Genomic DNA, 19,641 nt, shown 5'->3' with positions numbered 1-19,641 from the left:
GGAAACAGAAGTCACAGAACTAGCACTCGAGAGCGATTTCAGACAAGAGCAGCGGGAGGCTGGGGGAGAAGGCATTCTCAACTGCCTTCTACTCTCACGTTTGGTCGCCCCGAGGTGCACCGGGGGTGGGGAGAAATCAAAAGTAACACAAAGTCCCTGTTTGTTCTGGAGAAGATGCTGTGTATTCAAGTGCCTGCGGGAGCTTTTCACAAATATTACAGGATGTTTGTTACAGGACAGCAAACACATCTTGAAATGGTCTTATTGGAAAAAAAAGAAACAAAAATGCTCATGCAATAAGTTTAAACATAATGCTCCATAATATACCAAGGGATGATGCAATCAGATTTTTGTTCTTCCCGGAGAAGAAACTTGGTCAGAAAGATAAAGTTAAATTCCAAAGACTATATTATCCACTGATGGCAGCGTTGCAGTAAAATGAGATTGTTCTGATTCTTTGTCCAGTTTTCAATGTAAAAATCCGAATCCACGTGTACACAGAGTATCACAACTCACAGAGACACTGAAAGAAGATGTTACCTAGATCCTCTCCCCTATACCCAGCCCCAAATTTTTACATTATCAATAAGGCTGAAAGCAACTGGATGGTGATACGCTTTCTTCACACAAAATTCTTTCCGGAAGTTGAATCTCTGAAACTGATAATATCAGGAAATGTGTTCGGCTTGAGTCAGGCCTGACTCTGGAGCTTGATCATTCAGTACCACTCCTGACCCTGGGGGACCCTAGGAGAGCTACTGATGAATATGGGAATTTTAAAAGTCTAAAGGAAATGAGTTCTCTATTTAATTAAATAAGTCTCCTGCAAGAGCTCATGTTGATTGAAACAAAGGAGGAAAGTTTAAATCATTCTAGATCTACTTGATTCTATTTCTATTATACATACAAACTTAAGAAAAAGTTAATGATCTCATTATCTCCTGCTGGAAGCACAAGTTGATGTTTGAATAGCAAAGACTAAGAGATGAAGGGCATCTTACTGGGATGAAAAACTAAGACTATTTGGACCTCCTTTCAAAAACAGGCATTTATCCAGGCCGTGTCTGTCAGAATATCTGTAAATAGACTTAATCATCCACATGTAAGATAGTTAAAACAACAATGAAACAACACAGTGTTATTCCATAGATACGGATGTTAAATGTTACGTGAATGATTTACTATAAACTTTCCAAAAAATAATAACTCCTCGAGAGAGCATTTCTGAAACTCAAGTGTACTACAACATTTGCAGTGAACTTTAAGCATGAGAGAAATATGTATTTCTGATCTTAATTGAAGCTGGAAAAGCTCTGTGAAACCACATGACTAGTTCTTGTGAAGTTAATGCAGTCAGCACAAAAATGATTCATTGAACTACGATAAGAATGGCAGAGGTAGAAGGCTGAACCAAAGAAGTTATCAAAAGTAAGTTTTTTATATATTGAGAACATGTCTAAGAAAAGAAATAAAGATTAACAAAGTCAAACTGAAGGCTTCATTGACTTCAAAGTGTTTTGATTTGTAGAGAAAGAAAGGTTAAGTGATACATCTTCTCATTTAATTCTGGGAGACAAAAACAAGGCAATATCCTCACTGCAGCATAGTTATAGAGTCTATAATTTAAGAGGGTTCAAAATAAGACCGATCTATGTGTTAGTCCACAATTAATAATGTAGCCTATCCCTCCTTTCCAGAGTGGTGGCTGAATAGGGTGTTTTGGTTAATCACACACTAATATGCAAAGAATCAGACTCTTTACTAAATATACTTAATATAACATGAAATACGATCCAGACTTTCCTTGAAAAACTTAACGATTCTTTTAATGCCTTAGGCTTCCCGTCTTTTGCCTTCTTTGATCCATTTGCTCCAGAGTAAGTGGGGTCCCAGGGTGCTCTCACATATAAACCCTCCATGGCTCCCTATGTCTTTCACGATAAAACCCAAACACCTTGGCATGATTTACAAGGCCCCTGATTAGGTAGGTCCTGCTTTTCTCTCCTCTCTTATTTCTTGCTACTCTTCCCAGCTTCCCACCCTAGTTTCCAGAATGATCTTGTCTCTGGGCTTTTGAAGATACTTCCCTTGCCTAGAAACTCTCCCTTTCGTCATCCACACCAAACACTGCAGGTCTAGCTCTGTTAATCTTCCAGGTCTCAGGTTAGCTGTCACCTCCTCCAATCCAGTGCTCCACAACCATAGTTACACTTGACTACGAGTTGGTTCTTGCTACAGTAAGAACTCAAAAGAACAATGAAACTCATTTATTCCACTTTAACCAACATCAGGCAGAAGTGTCTATTTTACTTCTTTAATCTTTAAGGAAACCAACCTACCTTTTAGCCAAAAATAATCTCTCAAAATTCTCAAATTATTTTTGTCACTATTTTAGCTTGTTTCTTAGGTTTATGTTCAATGGCAAATTTTTCTAACTTTTTTTAAACCTTTTTTTAAAGTTTATATATTTTGACAGAGACAGAGAGAGCATAAGTGAGGGAGGGGCACAGGGAGAGGGAGACAGAGAATCCCAAGCAGGCTCCTAGGGTCAGTGCACAGAGCCCGACGTGGGGCTTGAACTCACGAAACCATGAGATCATTACCTGAGCCGAAATTGTGAGTCGGACACTTAACCAACTGAGCCAACTAGGTGCCCCTCAATGGTAACTCTTTAATCAAGTTTTACTCATTTATGTTGACTTATTTTTTGAAAATTCTTGCACACATAGTTACAAAATTAACTGAATAAACCTAAGCATGAGTTTGTTTACCTTCTTTTAGTAGTAACTCATTTTTCCCCTAAGTACCCTCCATGCACGCATATCTCATTACTGGATAGGATAAGACACTACATTTTGCAGGGATGAAAAAGAAAGAAGCAAGAGAAAATTCCAATCAGCTTCATAAATAACTTTAACACATTTACCACTTGGCTGGTTTTTCTCCAATGTTCTCCCACAAATAGGAGAATAAATGAAATCAAACTTTACTACCCACTCACATAAATTGTTACACCAGAAGATTAAGTGGCCCTGTACTAGAAAGGGCTCAGCAGAAAAATGAACTATACCAACTCCAAAAACACGTTCTATGATTTAAAAAAGAAAACCTGCCCACTCTATCCAGTATCTCATAAATCTTTTTCAAAAAGAATCTTGTGACATCTGATTTAATCTTATACTCTTTCCTTTCTTTCTCTTGTTTTCCTCTCTCTGAAAATGCTGGTAAATTCATGATAGATGAAATGAAGCATTTTCAGAATTACAGCCAAAAATCATAGCACAAAATTATTTGGCACGTTTTTCTGTTCTTTTTTACTTTAACTGAGTCACTCAGAATAGAATGATTGATGTCAATGATTATTTTGACATTAAAAGAAAAGTTATCAAAAATGCTTAAAAGGAATTAAAAAAAAAAGATGAATCGACCTGCATGATTCATATGAAGGATGTAGATATTGGGACACAAAATACCAATGGTTTATCATAAGAGTGAAAGGCACATCACTAGTTCAAACTTATCAAATTATCCTATAAAAAAAAAAAAGCTATGTGATAATTCTATGCTTCAGGCATTACTGCGAAGGTTAATTAGATCTGATACCAAGGGAAGTAAAATTGTGCCTTTATCATGGGGTGTTCAGCACAGTTAAACTGTGTATTACATAGTAAAACAAATAAGAATGTAATAACATAAAACCTTTCAAAGAAAAGGACAAATACGGACCCACAAAACAAAGAGAGAACCAAAAATCTACTTTTCCTTATGGATTTTAAGCAGATGAATAGCTCTCTTTAAACTGAGATTGCTTCAACAAAATTTGTTCTAAAATGTACTGTGAAAAAAATAACTGGGAGGCATAATATTTTAATTGTACACAGTTTGATATCAAAGTTGTCAAAAAATTTGAAATATTTTGTATGCTTTAAATGCGTATGTGCTATTTTTGGATCTATCAACATATACAGTTGTGCACCCATAACAGTACCTACGGAGCGATGAAATATCTACTGTGCTTTGGCTGTGGTCTTTCTTTTGCTTCTTAGAAGTTCCACAAATTAACAAAAAAACCCACAACATACATTTATACAAAAATGCAGCAAAGCCAGTGTTCTACAAAGCTTTATATGGAAAAAAATCCAGGCCAAATAGCCTGTCCTCTACTTTGAAATCTTTGAGACATGGATTGTCCTAATACTAGACTATTACTGCTCTCTGCTTATCTCTCAGATACACAATAAAATGAACAGTGGGTTTTAAAGGTTAAAGAAAGAAAGACTGATTGCACAAAAATTGCACTCAACACACTTTTTAATACTTCTTATTATATATTTTTTTCTACTGTATAATGTAGAAAACTTCACACTTCTGAGTTTCTTTTCTATAGGCATTTTGAGAGGGCATCTTTCTGTAACTAGAACATCACTATTTTTATGACTAGGCACTTTACTAATGACTAGCAATAAAAGTTCATTTTTCCCAAGATTGGAGTGTAAGAAAATTGCCACGGAAGTCATGTTTATGCTGATATTTTAAAAAGTGATTCAGGGGCACCTGGGTGGCTCAATCAATTATACGGCAGACCCTTGATTTCAGTTCAGGCATGATCTCGCAGTCGTGAGATTGAGCCCCAGGTCAGACTCTGCACTGGGCATGGAGCCTGCTTGGGATTTTCATTCTCTCTCTCTCTCTCTCTCTCTCTCTCTCTCTCTCTCTCGCTCACTCGCTCTCGTTCTCCCTCGCTCTCTTTCTCTCTCTCCCCCCTGCTCTGCCCCTCCCCTCCACACATGCTCTCTTTCTTAAAATAAAACAAAATAAAATATGATTCAAAAATTTAAAATCAGACCTATTTTGATCTTGATATATAATTGTTTAGTAATTTAAAATTACTTCTTGCATTTCTTCTGGCTTGTTTTAAAAATTATTTTTCTTTTCATTTCAGGCTATCAATTGCTACTCTTCCTTATAATGCCATAGTAATTTTGCTACCTTGAGACTTTGTTTCATTCATGCTTATAAAATTGAATTACATACTTCAAAGAAATTTTGTCTATGTACCGTATACAGCTATCTTGTTTTACTGTCTTCATGCTCAAGAGAAAATAAATTAGAAATGTAAGATTTTGATGTGATTTTAGCACAGGTATATCAAAAGCAAGAGACTCAATATTATTAATATATTTACATTAAAAACATGTAAAATAGGGACACCTGGGTGGCTCAGTTGGTTGAGCGTCCAACTTTGGCTCAGGTTGTGATCTCATGGCTCATGAGTTGGAGCCCCATGCTGAGCTCTGTGCTAACAGCTTTGGATTCTGTGTTGCCCTCTCTCTCTGCCCCTCCCCTGCTCACACTCCATTTCTCTCTCTCTCTCTCTCTCTCAAAAATAAAACATTAAAAAAAATTTTTAACATGTAAAATAAGTGCAACACATACTTCATAAAATAGCAAAAATATCCCCAAAGGAGGAAAAATGGGAAATGAGTAAGGTAATGAAACAGCATATACCACAATTGGCTCTAAGTATTTTTAAGAGGAAAGGACATGACCAAGGCAAAGGTTGAACACACAGTAATACGTGTTTTTAAAGTGGAGGAACACATGCAAAATTAAACCTAAAATTTTAGCCATGGTATTATCAAAAGCCAACAGTAAAAATTCATGTTGTGAAGACTGATTCCGAGTTTAGTTTTACCTCTTTTAAAATGAAACGTTTTACCAAAACACAAATTCTTTCTGGTATCAGATAATTTCTCTGGGTGTCACTAACATAATAAAAGACAATATCAGATAAAAGAGTACATAGAAGTTTTAATATTAAAGTTGAACTTACGTCTCTAAGTTGTCACCCTCAAGCACTGTCTGGACAGGCAGGTAGCCAAGCCGAGGATGTTTGGCAAAGTATTTCTTTGATCTGAACTTATTCTTCAGCACCTTTGTGAAGTCTCGTACATCTTCCCCAGATGTTGTCTAGGAGGATGAAAAAATTATACTTCTCCCATTAAAATGGACGGAGATATCTAGCTCCAATAAAATTAGAGCAGATATAAATTCATGCAATGAAATAACAAACAGTTTCAGTGGCTTTATGTATTTTTGGAATAACAAGTCGTGTCATGAAATAACATGGCAATCAGGACTCATCATTAAACACATCCAGCAATCAGTTTATAATTTTTTATTTTCTGTTGAAAATAAACCGTCCTTAGCTCACTTCCCCAATATTTAAAAACTTAGGCCATGAAGTAAAATTAGTTTTGGCAATGTTATTGGTTGATTCCTGTTACTGAAAGAGTTGCAATTTGATACTAAATGTTTAGTGATGATGAAGCATTCTGGATATAACATGGTTTCCACTAAGGTGAATAAACAAGTCTAATGACTTCACATGAGCCAGCATATATTGAAGTATGGAACATGAGAAAGCAATAACATAAGAGAAAGAGCAGGCCGCGATATTGTAAGGAATACTACCCATCTGTCGTTCCCAAGAATGATATGGACTAAACTTTTATACTTATTTTTTAATATATATTTATTTTCTTATTTTATTGGGGGGGTGGGTATTGCTGAGCATGGAGCCCAATGTGGGGCTTGAACTCTTGACCCTGCAATCAAGACTTGAGCTGAGATCAAGAGTCGGATGCTTAATTGGCTGAGCCACCCAGGCTCCCAAACATGGACTAAATTTTTAATGCAGTATAAAATGTTATTGTTTCCTTAGCCATGTCAAGGTGATTAGTTAATAATCACTTAGGGTGACATGGGCTGAAATCTATCCCAACCCCATTCCCTCTTCCCATCTTATAAACTGTTCCCTAAGCCTCAGTTATCACCAATTCTAGTTTTTATTTGCAATATGTTATACAGATGCCAACTTTAGTCCTTCTGAAGATGTATTTAATAAATTTGCATTACCTGCGGAGGACTCAATTAAAACCTTAGTCGTTGGACTCCTAGTTGGCTTTTTTAAAAATTTTTTTTAATGTATTTGTTTTTGAGACAGAGAGAGACACAGCATGAGCAGGGAAGGGGCAGAGATAGAGGGAGACACAGAATGTGAAGCAGGCTCCAGGCTCTGAGCTGTCAGTACAGAGCCTGACGCGGGGCTCGAACTCATGTACTGTGAGATCATGACCTGAGCCGAAGTCGGTCGCTTAACTGACTGAGCCACCCAGGCGCCCCTGCTAGTTGGCTTTTAATACAAACCTGGATAGACCTCACTCCAATCACTTCACAAAACAAAACCAGAGGACTTTTCTAGAATAATGGTTTATTATTCTAATACTATGCTAAATACACTGCTTACTTATTGCCTGCCCCCCTCTACTTGCACCCTCCCCAGTCCATCATCTTTTCCTTCATGGCAAGCATCCCCGGGACTCATACCAACTTGTTTTGCAAACAGAAGCTTAAAAAAAATATAATTATTTTTTAAAACAACTAAATTCTGAGTCAGCCCTTATGTAGTTTGTAGCTTTCCATCTGCTCTTATTCTACCTAAATGTGTCTGTTTCTAGTACACAGTTAAGGGAACTTTTGATTCTCTAGGCTTGCAGAGCAGAGAAGAAACATAAATAAGCAACTTATTTATAATTAAAGTTCATCAATTTTTATCTCATTAAAAAAAAGTATAGCAAGGACCACCCACATTGTCCCAAGGCCTTGCCATCAGACCCACAATGTTCAATCTTTTCCTGAATAACACAGAATAAACCATATAATATCTATAGTTATTTAGGTACTGATCCTTCCAAATATAAAGAAGTATAGAAAATAAGCTATTAATGAAAACGAACCTAAGGCAAAATATTGTTAAGAGAGATGATGGTTTGGGGGCGCTAAGATCTAACCAGATAGAACAGGAGAAATAAGAAAGACATTTGGGAATAAAGAAGGACATTTTTAGAGACGGAATATCTCTGGCTGAGAATAAAGCCAAAAGGACATATCATCTACTGTAAAGGACATTTGGGCCTCTAGCAATGGGTATCACAGCTGCAGATCATTGTATTTGTAGATATTTTCCCTGAATGTTTTGGTAAAGCGAAGAAGGGAAGAAGCTTTCTATGACAGAAGTACAAAAAGGTGGCCCCTATGCAAGGATAAGCATTTATGATGCAATTTATTTCCAGGTCTGCTCTTAACACATTGTTAATATATGAGGAAATACCAGCCTCCAGCTTTTTACTTGGTCCACCTTCATCTGGCAGTAAAAAGGATTCACCACTAGAGCCAGTGGTTTTCAAGCCATACCCCGGGTTTTAATTCAGGCAGCCCTGAGTGGGGTGAGTGGGAGAAAAGGAGAGGTGGGCAGGCCCCGGACCACTTACCCTGTCTGCCTCCACAAGGCAGTGTAGAGTACAGTGCTTTTTATATATTCACAGGGTTGTGTGACCATCACCTCAAAAAGAAACTCTGTACCCATTCGCTATCACTACCCACCCCCAACTCTTACCCCCTCCCCTCCCCTCCCCTCAGCTCCTGGCAAGTACTAATCCACTTCTGTTTCTATGGATTTGCCTATTCTGGATGTTTCTTATAAATGGAATTGTACGGTACGTGGTCTTTTGTGACTGGCTTCTTCCACTTAGCAGAATGTTCTTCTAACTATCTAAATTTAGGTTTTTCCATGAACTTTTTGCTTGGGGAAAAAATGACACATCATTCAAAAGTACAAGTCTGACTCTACATCAAACATTCTTGAGCTAAATACATTCAAAACATGGAAGAACAAAGCAAAACCAACCGGCCAACCACCACCAACAAAAACCACCTCCCACAAAACAAAACGAAATGAAAAACAAGTAAAAAGCAACTACCTGCCTCCCCAGAGGGTATAGCAGGGGCTGACGTTAAATTCGAGTTTCTGATCATGTTCAAATTCAACATTTGACAAAACAAGTGCATTCTCATACAGAAAGAGCATACTTTTATTTCCTGATCGATTTTCATATTGAAGAAAAAAACCAATAGTTTTTCTTCTACCAATAGTTATAAAGGCACTAAATTCACTAATGCCATAAATTTTATGTAATATTAAAAGAAAAAGTGGAAGATAATTCATCCCACAAGAATGAGGTGTTATTTTCAGGTTAGCAGAATGCATTTCTTTAGTTGAAAGAGAGTCAAGAAAATGAATTGTACCTATTTTCTCACCAAAAAAAGTTAAGAGATATTTTTACGTATTTGGTCTAATTTGCTACCTAATGACAGTACCTAATATCTTCTATTTCAAAGTGCAAGAGCAATGGTTTGGTAAAAAGCAAAAAAAAGAGGACCACCCACCTAGCATAATAAATATCACCAAACTCAACTCTATCTTCACGCTAGGTATAATAGTTTGTGCTTTTTCTTTTTTAAGCAAATTACTATTGATACTATGATCTGAGGATGGACTTGAAAGTCACTCATTATTACACAAATTGTCCCACATTGGTAAAGTTATCCATGCATTTCTTGAAAGACTAGGTTTTTATCTATTGCTGTTAAGAAAAGAAAGAAGGAGAACAAAAGATTTTGTAGATCTCGTTGTATGAGACAAGGCATAGAATTGGCATAGAATCCTGCCCCTTATAAATAGATTCCCTTCAGTCTCATTTTCCTATCAAGGGCAGTGAAATTAGCATCACTTTTTTGACCCCTCCAGACACAGACACTAAAGCTTTCCAGGATTCAGACCTAGAAATCAGTAAGGAGAAAGCTGCTCTTACAAACCTGGGTCTTTTCACCATACCAGCACTATGTCACTTCTAGAAAAATGCAACAATCCTAACTTTTGTAAGAGAGAGAACCCATAGCCATTGACTAAAATACCTATTATTACATTAAGACACCCTGTAGGTTGATTTTTTACAAAACTTACATTGAAATGTCATTTGATAACCTTTAAATTGCATGTCTGAGACACACTGAGTGTACATAAATTAGGGAAAAAATGCACATGAAAGAGAAAAAAGGAAAACCTTAAAACTGTCTGCTCTTTGACCACCCAGGGATAACCATGCTTAAAATGTTTGTGACTGGACCAACTTATTTTTTTTTAATTCTTTTTATTGTATTTATTGTAAAAATAAAACACAGATCTATAAAACTACCTACAACAAATGTATAGCTTAATGAATTATTATTATTTTAAATTTTATTTAAATCCAAGTTAGTTAACATATAGTGTAATTAATAATGGCTTTAGGAGTAGAATTTAGTGATTCATCACTTATATACAACATCCAGTGCTCATCCCAACAAGCGCCCTTCTAAATGCCCATCACCCATTTAGCCCATCCCCCCCACTCAACACCCTTCCAGAAACCCTCAGTTTGTTCTCTGTATTTAAGAGTCTCTTATGGTTTGCCTCCCTGTTTTCATCTTATTTTTCCTTCCCTTCCCCTATGTTCATCTGTTGTGTTTCTCAAATTCCACATATGAGTGAAATCATTTATTTGTCTTTCTCTGACTTCTTTCCTTTAGTATATTACACTCTAGTTCCACCCACATTGTTGCAAATGGCAAGATTTCATTCTTTTTGATTGCCAAGTAATATTCCATTATATATATATATACATATATATGTATATACATATATATATGTATATGTATATATACATATACATATATATATATACATATACATATATATATGTATATGTGTGTATACACACACACACACACACACACACACACACACACACACACATCTTCTTTATCCATTTGTCAGTCAATGGACATTTGGGCTCTTTCCATAATTTGGCTATTGTTGATAGTGCTGCTATAAACATTGGGGTGCATGTGACCCTTTGAATCAGCATTTTTGTATCCTCTGGATAAATACCTAGTACTGCAGTTGCTGGGTCATAGGATAGCTCTATTTTTAATTTTTTGAGGAACCTGCATACTGTTTTTTAGAGTGGTTGCAACAGTTTGCATTCCCATCAGCAGTGTAAAAGGGTTCCCCTTTCTTCACATCCTCACCAACATCTGTTGTTGCCTGAGTTGTTAATGTCAGCCATTCTGACAGGTGTGAGGTGGTATTTCATTGTGGCTTTGATCTGTATTTTCCTGATGATGAGTGATCTTGAGCATCCATTCATGTGTCTGTTAGCCATCTGGATGTCTTCTTTGGAAAAGTGTTCATGTCTTTTGCCCATTTCTTCACTGGATTATATGTTTTCAGGTGTTGAGTTTGATAAGTTCTTGATAGATTTTGGATACTAACCCTTTATCCAATATGTCATTTGCAAATATCTTCTCCCATTCTGTTGGTTGCCTTTTAGTTTTGTTGACTATTTCCTTTGCTGGGCAGAAGCTTTTTATTTGATGAGGTCCCAATAGTTCATTTTTGCTTTTGTTTCCCTTGCCTAGGGATGCACGTCTACTAAGAAGTTGCTGTGGCCATGGTCAAAGAGGTTGCTGCCTGTTTTCTCCTGTAGGGTTTTGATGGTTTCCTGTCTTACATGTAGGTCTTTCATCCATTTTGAGTTTATTTTTGTGTATGGTGTAAGAAAGTGGCCCAGGTTCATTCTTCTGCATGTCGCTGTCCAGTTTTCCCCACCACCTTTTGCTGAAGAGACTATGTAAATGGGCTTAGTGAATTATTATAAGGCAAATATCATCCAGTCAGGAAATTAAACTTTTCCAGACATTCCAGAAGCCCCTTCCATGTTCCTCATCCCAGTCAGAGCCCTCCCTTCTCTCCATAATAACCATTACCCTCATTTTTATAAGCAATAACTACCTTGTGTTTAAAAAATACTTTTTCACCTCAGTGTCTACCCCTAGACACTGTAGTTTAGTCTCACTAGTTTAAAAAAAAATCTGACATATTTTAAGTCACTTTTAATGTGCAGATTTCTCCTCCATACTTGACATTTCCTTACAATTTATCTGTTAGAAAACACAGGCAATTTGACCTCACTCAACTTTGCCAATTGTGTATTTTTGGTGCAGTAGTTCAGCATGTTCCTCAATCCTTTGGGTATCCTGCAAACTAGCGGCTGGCTCCAGAGGAGGCATCAGATCAAGTGTGATCTGGCAAGACTATCTACCACTAGTGTTTGGCAGGCATGTGAGGTCTGGTTATCACTCTTCAGTGATCCTAGCAGCCTTCATGCTAAATATCTATATCCATCCAATGGGGACTTAAAAAATGGTAATAATCTGATTCTATCATTCATTTTCATTTGTTAGTTTAAATAATTATATAAAAAGATGTCCCTTCATCTACTATCTGGTCACTCAGTAATATAGTTCATTCAGGAAAGGCAGGATTACATGTGTGATTTTTCTCTTTCATTGACCTATTTCCCCAGTAATGCACTGGTTTCCTATCATCCTCCGAAGATGACCACTGTTTAAAATTATTTTCACTTATCATTATGAATTCATAGATTTGTAACATATTTGGTGTATTTTGGCTTATTGTAATTATTATCAGTATTGAAGCTCAAATTGTCCTATCTTTGGTCAGTAGGAACCTGTTCTAGTTAGCCCCACATAGTTTAAGCTCTACAGGTAACAATATATTTAATGGTCTCTACCAGTTCTTAGGATGCTGTTTCTCTATTATTTTGGTTGTCTGAAGACTGGTCTCTAATAAATCTTCAAGAAGTGCTCTTAGGTACAATATTACCCAAGTTCCTATATTTTGGTGAGAATTTTCCTGTATCTTTACTAGATAATAGAAGGTTGGCTTTCTCAATATCAAATCCTTGACTCACATTCTTTTTTTCCCTGAGTTTCTTAAATATGTCCCTCCATTATCTTTTGGTATAAAGCTTTGCTATTGATTATTTAATTTTCTTTCCTTTTTAAGTCATATTGTTCCTTTTGTTTAAATGGCTGGAAGATTTTTTTTTCTTTTAATTTATATGAGATTTAATCTTTTTAAATATAATGTGTTGTCAATTTTTTTTTAATGTTTGTCCATTTGTTTATTTATTCATTTTTGAGAGATAGAGAGAGCACAAGCAGGGAAAGGGCAGAGAGAGAGGGAGACAGAGAATCCTAAGCTTGAACATGGGGCTCGAACTCACAAACTGTGAGATCATGACTTGAGCCAAAATCGAGAGTCAGACACTTAACCACTGAGCCACCCAGGCACCCCTGAGATTTAAACTTGATACTTTGTAGTGCTCAATTCTGTCATTGTTGTGAAATTAACTTTCCTAATTCTGGAAAGCTTCTCTACCTTCACAGAGCTCCCTCTTCTTTTGCTTTTGTGGAGTATTCAGAAATAGGGTACTTGAGTTTGATTTCAGGGTCCTCTTCCCTCGCCCTACTTTAGATCACCCATTTCTTTCTTTTGTCTCTGTTGCTCAGACCTGCTATGTCAGTTTCATTCTTAGCAGTATGTCCAGTGTGAGGCTATTGCTGGAAGGAAGCCCTGGTGGGTCAGGTCTGAGGACTCCAGAAACCCAGCACCCCAGAGACTGCAGACCCTCCCCTCTGGGCTCCTCCCAGTTTCACAGTTCTCCCAAACCAGCCTTTTGAGTTTTCCACTAAAGACCTGTTGTCTATTTTGCGGTTCTCCTGTTCTCAGGCACCTTGCTTCCTTTTTTTCCTCTTAAAGATAACGATATTCTACAGGTTTGTGGCTGGGTGGTGGCTTGTTTGGGGGATACCTTACTACCTAGTTTTGGTGTACATGTAGTCCAGGGGGTTAGTTTTATTGTCTAGCTGCTCTCCTTTTACTTAACTAATTTAGAAATGGGAAGAAAATGACAGTCAAAAGATACTGAAAAACTCTAAAGCTACTTCTACCACCATCTGCCCCAAATCTTCTGGCTTGACTTTTAAAATTTTTTAATTTTATTTTTGACAAAGAGAGTGAGTGAGGGCGAGAGGGGTAGAGGGAGGGACACACAGATCCAAAGCAGGCTCCAGGCTCTGAGCTGTCAGCACAGAGCCCGACGCGGGGCTCATACTCATGAACTGCGAGATCATGACCTGAGCCAAGGTCGGAGGCTTAACCGATTGAGCCACCCAGGCACCCCCCTTCTGGCTTGCTTCTTAAGAAGCACAGAAGAACTTATATATCCAAACGAGGACTGTCTTTCCAACTGTCATTTCTGGAAAGCTAATGAAGGTGAGTCACTGGGAAAAACATCTTAAAACTAAACTTACACAGACAAGTAGGCACGTGAATACTCAAAATTATACTTCCCTCCACTGTGCTGCTATTAAGTAGCACAGAGATAATGATGAAAACTTATTTGGATAATAAGAAGTAATTAGTTCTCAACTTGCACCCCACCAACTAATACAAATGAATGCATAAAATATAAAAACATGTTGCTTGAATTATAAAAGCTACCCTGGGGTAAGTCTATCCATGTGACTCTACCAAAACCTTAAAAATTCCTGTGTAAGCTGGCATCAGATGATTTTTCACTCTTGAGTTCTATTTTGCCAACCAAAGTTGGGAGTATTTTAAATTTTCCTTCATTTTATTCCTTGACTGAGGACAAATACAGACATCATATAAAGCAAAACTTAGAGCTAATCTTTTACTTGTGTTTGTGTATCTATATATAAAGGCATGTGTATTATTCTACATATCACTGTTCATATTTTAAACTGTATATTCCTATTATAAATGCTGATACCTATGTATTATTGAACTTCAAAAACATGGATATATGACTGAGAGTCGTTTCCTTCTCATTAATGTGAATTAAAATGAGCAACAAGGCTGAGGTAGAAAAGAATCTAGAATTTAGAAATGTTAACCCTCATAACATAGTCAAGTAGGTCCTTGAATAAATTGCTTTACTACTTCGGCTCAAAAAACTCCTCCTATTAACACCAAGGATCCACAAAGCAAAAAATACAAAGGACAGTTAACAATGATGTCAAATCAGCTAGAGGCCGCCAAAACATCCAACTTATAATTACTTGGCAATTTAAGCAAAACATCAAAAACGACTGCAAATAAACAAGCAAAACCATGTTTATTTAAAATATCCCCTGGGGCGCCTGGGTGGCGCAGTCGGTTAAGCGTCCGACTTCAGCCAGGTCACGATCTCGCGGTGCGTGAGTTCGAGCCCCGCGTCAGGCTCTGGGCTGATGGCTCAGAGCCTGGAGCCTGTTTCCGATTCTGTGTCTCCCTCTCTCTCTGCCCTTCCCCCGTTCATGCTCTGTCTCTCTCTGTCCCAAAAATAAATAAACGTTGAAAAAAAAAAATTAAAAAAAAAAATATCCCCCAAATGTCTTTGGCTCATAACTTGGATGGCAATATCTACTCTTGAACAAATACTCCGAACATCAGAGCTTTAACTGTTCACTACAAAGGTGAGTAACTTCTGGACCAAGAAAAACAAGGAAGTACAAAGAGGAAAACCAAGGTTCTATAAGAAAACAACACAGCCATTTGGCACATGAGTAGAATAATTAAACATCATTGCTTGGATTGTGCACAAGTGTAAAAATCACTGTTGAACAACACCATCGTTAGCAAGATTTACTTCTTAAACATAGAAGTCAATAATCCCAAATGCCACATGCATACTTCTAAGGAGTACATTTCATTATCACAGGACTTATCTTAAAGACATTCCAATAGGGTTTTTTTTTCAATTGCAAAAACAACTTCTCAGCATTGATTTAAGTTTCATTGATTTCAACAAGTTGAAATTCAGATACCATGAATTCCACGAATAGGATGGAATTAGTAAGACAAGCTTGGAGCCTTTCAAGTTCTAATGGAAAAACATGAAACTAAAAAATTAGCATTAACAGAATCACCATGGGGGTCAAGAATAAGTAGGGTAATAAGGCACCCAAAGGAAAAAGGATGTCGTCGAAACTTCGACTTAAGAGCTAATGACACACTCTAAAGGCACTCAACTTCCTGGGAGCACACGGTAAGGGGAGCAAGAACTGAGAAGCCACATCAGGATGCCGAGGTCACAGAAGCGGCAATGATCCTGCACATTTAGCCAACTGGCAAACATCTCACGTCTCATCTGAAGAAACAACACTGCCAAAAACAAACGTCACTAAATGCACAGCTTTCCTAAGAATGAGCCAGCATTTTCTTGTATTTGATTTTGATAGTCTTACAAATACACTGATGCTGGCAGGTGGAGGGGAGTGGACAGAACATCTAATTCTGGTGTTTCCCGTTGTTCTTGTCTGCTTCTTGCTAACAACATATAGTTGGTTTGTAAAGGAAAAATGCGATTTCACTTTTAACTTTAAAAGAAAACCTTCTCTGTTTTTTTTCTCAGTAGAAAATGGATTTTTCTACAGTTTCTAGAAACACTGAAATACGAAACTTTGGTGTATTTCCCCATATATTAAACAATGTTGGCAAGAATATGCTTGAATCTATTGCTTTAAAAGTAACACGCATTTGCTTAAAAAATGCAATACAAATGTGCTTTAAGTGTCCTTAGTGTAATAAGCTGTTTCCCATAGCAGTATGTTTTTCCTGTCCTCCCCCTCTTCTTATCAAAATCTCAATGAAACATCAGTGCAAACTAGTCCTGTCTAAACCTTGCACATATGCAGAGAATTTTGTAATGATTCTACTCCATCAATTTGAATACTGGAATAGCTGATGTTGCTGACTTTTCTAGCAATAAAAATTTGCAAACATGCCATCTCTTCTCCCTAAGCAAACACGTCTCTCAAACCATCTGCCTATCCCCACTCACGCTTCAGTTCTAATACCTGTATTTGCCAAAGAAAAAGCACCCTCATTATTGCCTTTCTCCATTTCTCCTTTTCTCTATGTGGACTGCACCACAGTCCCTTACCAGATGCTCACAGCCTCTGCCTAGTTACCTTTCTTTCCCTGTTATCATGGACTCTGCATTCTTTGACATATAAACACATTCCCCCACATCTTATTCCTAACAGGAACTGCAACCCATCTCTTCAGTGAATCCTGATGTTCCTGTGATAACAATGTCTCCCCCACCATCCTCTCTCCATGACGGGCTGTATAACCTCTCCCCCACAAAGGCCAAGAATAAAGGTTTACAGCATTTTGCCCTTAGACTCAATCTTCTCACCAACTAAAACCAATGTCCCCATCCACTCCCCTTTGACTGTACTTGGCCAGGCACAGCTGCCTGTCACTTCTAGAGACGTACTGATGATCTTCTAAGTGCCATCTGATCTCAAAACCTTTTATGTTCTACATTAGCCACATATTGGGGTATGTTCACACCTCAGACCTTGTCATGACTCAAAACATTGTTCAGTCCTAAATCTCTAACTTGGAAAAAATAACCACCCTGACCCTTGCCCCTACTTCTTTAATATGAATAAACCTGTTCTTTCCCCCCATGATCTTGATCTTGAGCCTTTCAACCCCATTTGGGAGTTCTTCAGTATGGGGACAGCTCAAAGCAATCCCAGTATCATTAAGACCTCTGAATCATTCACTCCCTTGGCCTTTGACTACACCTACCATCTTTTTTTAATTCCAAAGTGACTGAGCAATGATGGAATCAGTGCAAATCCTTGCCAATTAGTCTCAGCTACACTCCTGTTGCAATGTAGCCATCAATTTGCTCATCCCTTGTTGACTCATGTCTGCCCCCAGCAGCAATTCCAAACATTTCCCATTCTCCTTAATATTTAACCCTATCCGGCTCTCTCTTACTGTCAGCAATTGTATAAGCTCTTATAAATCATATGTGAAATGCATCATCCTCTCTAATTTAAACGACTATCTTTTACAGGTCTTAACATACAAAAATGTTTATAATTTGAATTAAATTTTGGTTATTTCCAACAGGAGCACACAATCTTCTTTTAAAAGACACAATCAGGGGCGCCTGGGTGGCGCAGTCGGTTAGGCGTCCGACTTCAGCCAGGTCACGATCTCGCGGTCCGTGAGTTCGAGCCCCGCGTCAGGCTCTGGGCTGATGGCTCAGAGCCTGGAGCCTGTTTCCGATTCTGTGTCTCCCTCTCTCTCTGCCCCTCCCCCGTTCATGCTCTGTCTCTCTCTGTCCCAAAAATAAATAAACGTTGAAAAAAAAAAATTAAAAAAATAAATAAATAAATAAAAGACACAATCAGGGTAATTTTCACTATGAAATTAAATGATTACAAACTGTTATTCTAATAAAAAAGAAATTTAAAATCTAAACATCTTTAATAGAAAATGTCACTATTTTTTAAGTAAATAGTAATCCCTGAATTCAAACATGTAGTACACAGGTAACAAGAAAAAATTTTGACTATTATCTTAATCCACAAACTTAGTCATTTTTAAAAAATACATCGACTTAAATTTCTCCACATGGAGGTCTTTTCTTTCCTTAATTACATTTTCACTCTATCTCCAAGTCCACAGCAAAATGCCTATATACTAGAGCACCCAACAAATAAAACACTCCAGCAAGTATACAGAAACCAGTTAGCTAATGCACCTAATTATGTATATTTCTCTAATGGAGTAAAATCACTAAATCCAGGCCACCAACTTTGAACACATCACCTTTTCTATGACTTAGTTTTCTCTTTAAAATGAGATGAATTAGATGATCTCTTAGATCTTTTTCGGCTTTAAAATTCTGTAATTAGTGTTTATAATATAAGATATAAGCTCATTTAGCCTTTATGAGCCAGATTTAACTAAGCGTAGTAAGAAAAGTGCAAGATTCATTTCTGTCCTCAAGGAGTTAAAAAGAGAGTTGAGGGGGCCAAAACACCATACAGAAAATAATACAAGATAACATACAATCCAGTATGTTATCAGAGTCTTCCTGAGGGGAAGCCAGAGAAGGTAGGGAAGATTTTACACACGATGTAAAAACTGACACATTTTTGTGAAGGGGTGGGATTTGGAGGGATGGAGAGACAAGGATTAAACAGAATTTTTGTCATGTTGGCTGTTTTAGATGAATTCTACCTGAGCCTAATCACAAACTTCTTAAATGGACAAAGTTGGGTTATACAGTGGTAGAGGGAAAGACAAGTTTAAAAAAGACATCTGCTAGAGAAAGAAGAACTCCACTTCTGTCTATAAATGGTTTACTAACAATTTCAAAAAATGCCTTCATAAATTATGATAGAGAATTCACACACCATTCGTCTGCTTACATCCAAAGATAAACATTGTCACAGTAAGCTGATATGTTTGAAGAAATATTTCTGGAGCTTTGAGGGTTTAAAATAAGCCTTCAGAAAACTTTCAACAACAGTCACTTGTTACTGACTAATGAAGTCAGTAATATGACTGGAGCATCATCCCAACCACAAGTGGAGATGCGCTATGAGAAATGCAAACACCAGGATCTGCCAAGAAGGTCTGATCCATTTACACGCAAGCAGTGGTTATCACTGTATTGAAAAATTCACATTTCAGGGCCACCTGGGTGGCTCAGTCAGTTAAGTGTCTGACTCTTATTTTGGCTCGGGTCATGATCTCATGGTACATGGGATCAAGCCCTGTGTCAGGCTCTGCGCTGACAGCACGAAGCCTGCTTGGGATTCTGTCTCCCTCTCTCTGCCCCTCCCCTGCTCGTGTTCTCTAAATAAATAAATAAACATTACAAAAAAAAGAAAAATTCATGTTTCAGTTCATTTTCTTATTTTTTAAAATTTATTTATTTTGAGAGAGAGAGACAGAGAGAGAGAGAGAGAGAGAGCAAAAGAGAGCAGAGGAGGGGCAGAGAGAGAGAGAAA

General features: G+C 37.4%; 1 protein-coding gene across 1 annotated transcript in view; it reads right to left on the bottom strand.

Annotated features, from left to right (window-relative positions):
- The window catches only part of UTRN (utrophin), a 469,064-nt gene that overhangs the window by 25,508 nt on the left and 423,915 nt on the right, over positions 1-19,641 (bottom strand). Inside the window, 1 exon segment of the mRNA XM_086708068.1 lies at positions 5,834-5,970. Coding sequence (XP_086564194.1) covers positions 5,834-5,970 — 137 coding nt within the window.

The sequence above is a fragment of the Puma concolor genome, chromosome B2 (assembly GCF_028749965.1).
Source record: "Puma concolor isolate L17-30 chromosome B2, mPumCon1.1.hap2, whole genome shotgun sequence".
NCBI classification, from domain to species: Eukaryota; Metazoa; Chordata; class Mammalia; order Carnivora; family Felidae; genus Puma; species Puma concolor.
This window is presented reverse-complemented; position numbering and strand designations above follow the sequence as displayed.